General features: G+C 44.4%; 1 protein-coding gene across 12 annotated transcripts in view; it reads left to right on the top strand.

Annotated features, from left to right (window-relative positions):
- Positions 1–1,412: 1,412 nt before the first annotated feature.
- The window catches only part of myom1b (myomesin 1b), a 34,758-nt gene continuing 28,956 nt past the window's right edge, over positions 1,413–7,214 (top strand). For 6 of the 12 annotated variants that reach the window (XM_014180780.2, XM_014180778.2, XM_045710662.1 and 3 more), the window contains exons 1-5: positions 1,414–1,701; positions 2,373–2,603; positions 5,294–5,347; positions 5,682–5,813; positions 5,940–6,114. In XM_014180780.2, the coding sequence (XP_014036255.2) occupies positions 2,428–2,603; positions 5,294–5,347; positions 5,682–5,813; positions 5,940–6,114 (537 nt within the window). In that variant the 5' untranslated portion in view covers positions 1,414–1,701; positions 2,373–2,427. Of the gene's footprint in view, positions 1,702–2,372; positions 2,604–5,293; positions 5,348–5,681; positions 5,814–5,939; positions 6,115–7,214 lie in introns of all 12 variants that reach the window. The other 6 variants (XM_045710660.1, XM_045710661.1, XM_045710663.1 and 3 more) reach the window with 6 other exon arrangements.

The raw sequence follows: 7,214 nt of genomic DNA, 5'->3' as shown, positions 1-7,214 counted from the left end.
CTTCATTTCCTTTTCACCTGTCTTTGGTTCCGTCATCATCCGGCTCGAAGGACCATTGAAAGATTAGTGGAATCTGTGTGGGTAGCTGGACAGGTAGGATGACTGACAGTGAGGGTGAACAGGTGGTCACGGGTCAGGAGACAGAGGAATGGATGAGACTGAGGCAGGAATTCCTTTAACCATAAAGTGGTATATTAACTGAGTAGTGTGGATTCATGGACGCACAGAACTTCTGGATTAGACAGAGTGAAGGAAGAGAAAGCAGCGCGATCAGGCGATGGCGATTTCCTCCTTTTATGGAGTGGAGATCTGTCCGACATTTCCACCTGACCTAATTAAAGCGCCCCTGGCCCAGCTGAGTAAGGGGCAATGAATTAAAGGATTATTCCACCAACTCCATGGGCTTTTTCTACAATCTGTTTTCTAGAAATAGTATGATGAAGATGTTTGTCAAGTGATGCTAGGAATAAGGCTTAAACTTGGATCACCTGTCTTGAAAAGTTGTAACAAGTAAAGAGTGAAGCACAGACTATTGTCTTCTAGTGCCATGCATGTGTAGGCCTCTCCTTAGATTCTTCATCGCTTCAGTATTCACTCACTACTCAGGGGACGTCACGTTTGTCAATTTCACATGCAGGGTCAAAAGGCTATTGCCTGCAAGGAGTGGAGCTCCACCCAGACTCCAATGTCAAGGAAATAGAATAAAATGCTGGGTATGCGCTTTCTCTCTATCTCTCGCTCTCTCTCAGACGCACACACACACACACACACACACACACACACACGCAAACACAAACACACACAATGCTAACCGGCATTTGTTGTGTGACACAGGCAATAATAGCATGGCTATAGTTAGTCACAGACACAGCTGAAGCTCTTATGGTGAGGAGCCAAGACAACCGTTAGTCAAGTGTAGGAATATTGAACAATGGCACAATATGAGACGGAAATTACACCATTTATACCTCTTGAAGATAAAGTCCAAGTTATGGGATCAGGCGGTCAGCCCAGTAAGATCTATCAGAGTGGTATATAGGCCTATCTGGCAAAATAAGATTCAAATGAAGAGCAATATCACTTCATTGGCACACAAGGTCCAACCAAAATGTCATGTTCATGTGTCAGGCACTAAAGTTTCCATATGTGAATATGATATATTGACAATAACCTTGATAGTCATTAATAAATGTAAGGTCTACCTTATGAGGAAATACCCATGTTTAAATACCATACTTACAAACGAATCAGTTAACGGGACACTGACGATGAGTAATGACCATACTCTTTAAATGGTGTCAAAAATACAGCAACACTGAGTGATGACAAGCTGCAATTTTTTTGTACAGTAGGCCTAGCATAGCCTTTTGGATGTTGCAAATAAATTGTACTCGGCAATGACCAACATTCACATTTAACTGAACTAGGTTGGGTGTGCTGCTGTCTTCTGAGAGTTCAGATAGCTTCCCTCCGTTCTGCTCCAGTCTATATTTATCGGGCCTGCTCACCATAAAAGGACGCGTCTGTGGCTTGGCCATTCCGTCGAGTGCCAATATTATTTTTGTTGAGTAGACGGCTGCCCTGTCCTCTGCTACCGCACCTACCTGCGGATTTGCCTGGATATCAAGCGTTGTTGGCTTACACCTGGAGTTGGATCACTTTTTCCTTTGCCAGCAGCAGTTGGTAGCTTTTTTGGCCTAGGTAAGTGATCGCAAAATAAATTACTGCTCCATCACCAAAATAGGAGTTTTATATATATTGACAATTCGTTGTTGAATATTATTGTTGGTTTCGTGTGCATGTTGATGGTGTGATTTTTTTTGCCTTGTAATCCTGTGCTGTGTCAGCCTCAGTGCACACACTGATATTTGGAATTTCAGATTCACAAGCTCTCCTCACCCTAAAATCGTACCCTATTGGATAAAACAAATGCACCTCTTTCTTTTAGAACAGGCTACAGTCATTAAGTATTTTAAAAAATCTGAAAATCCTTTGATTTAAATGCAGTAAGTATAGGCCTACATCCATCAAGTTATTAGAAAAGTCCTTAAAGATTTAAATTCTACATCTACCCAATTCTATTTGGCTATTTATACTATCAGAAAAACATATTGAGTTATGTGCACAGAGCATTGGAGATTAACAAAATATGACACCCAAAAATGTTATAAAAATCCCCTCTAATCCAATAGAGACAATGAAGGTCATAACCTTTCCTCTGTGATTATATAAAGTACAAAAATGACAACAATTATTATCAAGACAAATTGTAAATGAAACCCAAACATTAAACAACTAATAGCTTACAAAAATAGGCTACATTCTGGAGCAATGCTTTAACTGTATTGAACAAAACCATTCTCAAACACTAGCTAAGCCGACAGGCAGACTACAAGAGACTCGGGCTGAATTCAGGGCTTGTGCAGGATGTCGGGATCCACACCTTTCTACCAGAAACATCACCGCCACTATGACCGTGGTTACCGCAGCAAGGAGTTGGAATCGGCTGTTAGCCAGTACCAGTCGAGCAGCAGCAGCAGCTATGCCGCCCGACGCAGCAGCAGCAGAGCCAGTGCCAGTGCCGCTCTCAGTGCCAGCAGTGGGTAAGAAGGAGGAAGACACCCAGCAGTACAGTAGCTCTGGCCCATATCCATCCCATCCATACTGGGGTCAGAAGATACCTCTGCTGTCCTCTTAACCCCCCCCCATCTCATACCACCTATCTTGGTGGTCCCTGCTTAGTAACCATCCTTTCTCGGCTTCGACTGATTTTCTTTTTTCTCCTCCACTTCCTGCTTCTACACCTGCCGTATTAAGGTGTTCTGCCACTCCCAGTAACATTCTACAACCTTATCTCTTTTCTCTAAAAACATTCAAAACATATAGAATATGTCTGTGAATCCCGCATGAAATTCCAAGGAGCCCTATGCATGGATACTGTGCATCCCAGCTTTCATAGCGGTGTTCGCTGCACGCTGCCCTGTCTGCTTTTGAACTAATGCAGTTTTTCTTTTAAGACTACCCTTTCCTAGTTCCCACTATAGTTCAGTTTACCAGAAATAGGACGACTCAGATTCACGTTGACTCGGTCGTCATAAAATGTTTGCTGAAGGTTGGGTAGAAGCAAGCTTTAAAGGAATGTTATATAATGCAATGGTATGGTATATGGCTTATAGACTGAAATAGCATCCTGGCCCATGCATACCATGTCCCAGGGAATGTGAGCTGTGGCAATTATCTGTTCTAGTTGTCTAAACCCCAGTTTCACTGGTTTCCTTTCTTAAAGTCGTGTTTCCCTATTAAGAGGTTTTATTTTGTTCAGCCAGTAGAGTATTCCATTGGGGGACTTCATCTCACACTAAGCAAAGGCTTTGAGTGAGTCCGTAAAGCATATGGCTTTTAAGCATACTTCTCCTAGAGCCTTCTGCTGCTTTGTGCTCTGGAGACATGGTTTGAAGTTGCCTTTGAGTTAAGGTCTGATTTCGGGTCAGTGATTGTGTCCCCCTATGGATTTCCCAGACCTGTTGAAAACAGGGGTCATACATCTCCCTAAGGACAAGGGGGGATACCTAGTCAGTTGTACAAATGAATGCATTGAACTGAAATGTGTCTTCTGCATTTAACCCAACCCCTCTGAACCAGAGAGATGCGGGGGGGCTGCCTTGTTCGACATCATCGGCGCCTGGGGAGAAGATGTTGTGGGTTAGCTGCCTTGCTCAGGTGCAGAATGACAGATTTTTACCTTGTCAGCTCGGGGATTAGATCCAGCAACCTTTCGGTTACTTGCCCAACGCTCCTACCTGCCAGGCTACCTGCCACCCCTGGGACATTAAGTGTTGCTTGAATTCTTTGTTATTTTATTGGATGATGGCGTGTTGAAATGTTGGCGGGGGGGGGGGTCTTTCTCTTAGGAGCACCTGGCATCTCTGTAGTGGCCTTGACAGTGTGCATGGGAGGTCAAAGGGTGTCTGTGTAGCTAATGGTTCCTCATTTGGGCCTTTATGATTGAACCACATGCTTTCAGGAATTTCCCCAGCTTTCCCTGTGTTTATTATAGTCTGATGATGATGGTGACATACTGATGATGGTGACACACCAGCAGTTATGAACTGGAGATGTTTATGGTATTGTGCTGACATACCAATTGTTCCGTTAGGAATACTAATTGAATGCGGATTGCCTTTCCTGCATTCACATTCTGGAATAAGAGCACGCCTTATCGTAATCCATCTAGATGAGTTCTTTTCCAACCCTGATACTACAATGCCAAGTGGCATTCTCAGGGGTCCTAGAGGGTTGGGGCGGGGAAATGGTGATCCTGATGGGTTTGCTGTTCTGTTTCATAGACGTCAGTGTTCTGTCGCCTCTTCTCTCTGTTTACACTGACAGACACTCGTCCAGGCACTGCGTGGGGTTGGTAGGTTCCTCCCGTTCACCCTTCTTGCTCCTGTTGTCCTCCCACCCTCTCCTTATCAGCACTTTGACACTGTCACCCCCCAACCCCCACGAGGGCCCCAGAATCTGTCACCCTGTTCCCAGAGCGATTCTCAGGGAGAGGGTCTAGAATCTATATTACTCCCTTGTGAACGGCCGTACTACACATTATGCTGTGAGGGATCTCTGGGGAGTACAGAGATATGATGTGAAAATTGTCATGGTTTATGAGACGGGCTTCATGAGTTCTGGTGGTATTTCCTGTATAAAACATGTTCTTATGTGTTCCGTCTCTGCTTTTGTTGGAGATCGACTGCCAGCATCCTCCTGGAGAATTACTCCAATCCTGATCCCACCCTCCATTCTCAAGGATCTGGCCTGTGTTTGTTGTACGGTTATATGTGAGGATTATCACGCGTGATATGAGCCACGTGTTGGTTGTATGCACATCGCAGACACATACGTGATGTGTTGGGGCTTTGTTTCTTATTGCCTGGCGATTTGTTTGGCCAATAATGCGCAGTACTGTGCACCACTTGTTGATATTGAGAGAATCCATTTGGCGCAACCTAAATAATGGTCGTGCTGAGTGTTCGGTTCGTGGGGTTTCAGGTTGGTGGGTTTTTCAGCTGCGGATGTCTTTCTATTCCTTTTTCAAATGGGATGAGGTCGTCTGCGTGTCTCCCCCTTCACCTCCTCTCCTTTGACCACCACGTTTCATTTCATTCCATCCCGTTGGTCCATTTTATGTGTGCGTGTACAGAGTTTGAGATATTAAAACAAGTGCCAAACACAGCACACTGGTGACGACAGATGACCGACCTTGTCTTAATTCTATCTTTTTATTTTGTCATTGCAGACATGTCATTGCACTGCATGAACGAACGACGCCTGTCCCTTGTAGCTACACCAGGTTTGTTGGTAGACGATGCACTGCTGTGCACAGGGTTTTCTCTTTCCTCTTTGCACAGTTTGGGAAATGTATTAGAAATGCAGAAAAATGCACCTAAGTCACACTGCTGGTTGATAATTCATTTTGAACTTAACTGCTGCGCTCAGGTTTTATTTATTTTTGTTGCACAGTTTGAGATCGTTATAAAAACTGCTGCTAAACCACCCTCCATGTTGATGATTAATATGCCCCGTAACTTAATATGCCCTTTCTCCTCCTCATCCACCCCTCCAAATTACATTCACCTTAGTTGGATGTTATTACACTGCTGTACTGACACTATCCTGTGTCTTAGACTTAGTTCCTCATACTCTGACCTGGAGGAGAGCAGACTGAGCCCAATGCCCAAGAGAGCCAAGCCCACCTACCTGGCTATGGACAAAGAGAACCAGATTATCGGCTATGTAGTGCCCATCTTCAGGGGCAGGTAAACGAGTCAACGACCTTTGAACCTTAGTGATTTTTTATTTATTTCAGCGAGTGGTTCTGACCAATGATTATAAAAATAACCCCACTGCCCACTCCCCTCCTTGGCTTTGCTCCCCCACCCTAGTCACGAATATGCCAGTGGGTTTTCGGATACGGAGGAGGCCCGGGTGAAGGAGAGTGCTGGATACATGGCCCGGAGGAATCTGTTCACCAGTGGGTTGGAGATGGAGCGGACGGAGCAGACGTCTAGGAAGGTGTCCATGCGCGAATCAGCCGAGCGCATCTCCCTGAGCAAGAGGGTCAGTTCAGGATCCTGATGTCATATAGGAGAGTGTGTTCCTTTGTCACATCACATTGAGGAGTACTGGATAATACTCTCCCTCCTGGCATCATAATGGGGAATATTTAGTCTTTGTGACATCTTAGAGGGTGGGATACCATTGTGACATCACATTGGGTAATACTGGAAAATACTCTCTTTCGTGACATCGTAATGCATTAGAGTTAGTTTGTTGACTTCTGACTGGACAATTCCTTCTCTTTGTTAGATCACAGAGTGACATTGTTTCCCTCAGTGGTGTCATAGAGAAGAGTATTTATTTCCCTTTGTGACATCATAGGGAAGAATATTCACCTTTGTGACATCACAGAGGGAACACCTTAAGAAATCCATTAGCAAAATATCACAGGAGAACTATTGCCACAAGAGCGATGTTTCAGTCCATGGATTCGTTCTTCTCTGGTTCCACTCCCCTTGGAAGCTTATTTGTGTCCCTCACTCAAGTGTTTATGTCAAGGAATATCCTGCCCCAATCACTCAGGAGGATCATAAAAGCTACAGTAACCATTGAGTGGGGGGGGGGCACACACTATATTTAGACTATCACCCCTCTGCCAACACGCCATGCCACTGGGTGAGACATTCCTCAGGAGCTCTGGTTTCTTAAGACACAGAGGGTTAGTGTTCATCGAGTGTTGTCGGATGATGTGTTAAGGGTTATTGGATCCACAAGTAGGTTTTCATACGCATAGTTATTCCCGAGATCATAAATCAATGACTCATTAGGACTCCGCTGTGTACAGAGAAGTGCATGGAGTCTGCATACGTAAAGAGGTCAGAGGCCCTCATCCATAACTTGATATCAGCCCATGTAACTTTTTTGTATTTTTACTTTTGTTACTTACACAGATATCAAGTTTGGATTCAGCTCTGACTCATTACCTCGCAAATGCCTTGTAAATGCCTTGTGTTTGGTTCAAGGATGCATCATGAATTGATGGGCAAGGGTTTTCTGCAAGGGTTCTGGAGGTATAGTGTTTTACTGTTGCACCATGAGAATGTGTTATGATAATGTGCTATGCCTGTTATGCCTGAGAATGTGTTAAGCCTTCGTAGAGC

The sequence above is a fragment of the Salmo salar genome, chromosome ssa29 (genome assembly GCF_905237065.1).
Source record: "Salmo salar chromosome ssa29, Ssal_v3.1, whole genome shotgun sequence".
Lineage (NCBI taxonomy): Eukaryota > Metazoa > Chordata > Actinopteri > Salmoniformes > Salmonidae > Salmo > Salmo salar.
Note: the sequence above shows the minus strand (reverse complement) of the source record. Positions and strands in the feature narration are given on the sequence as shown.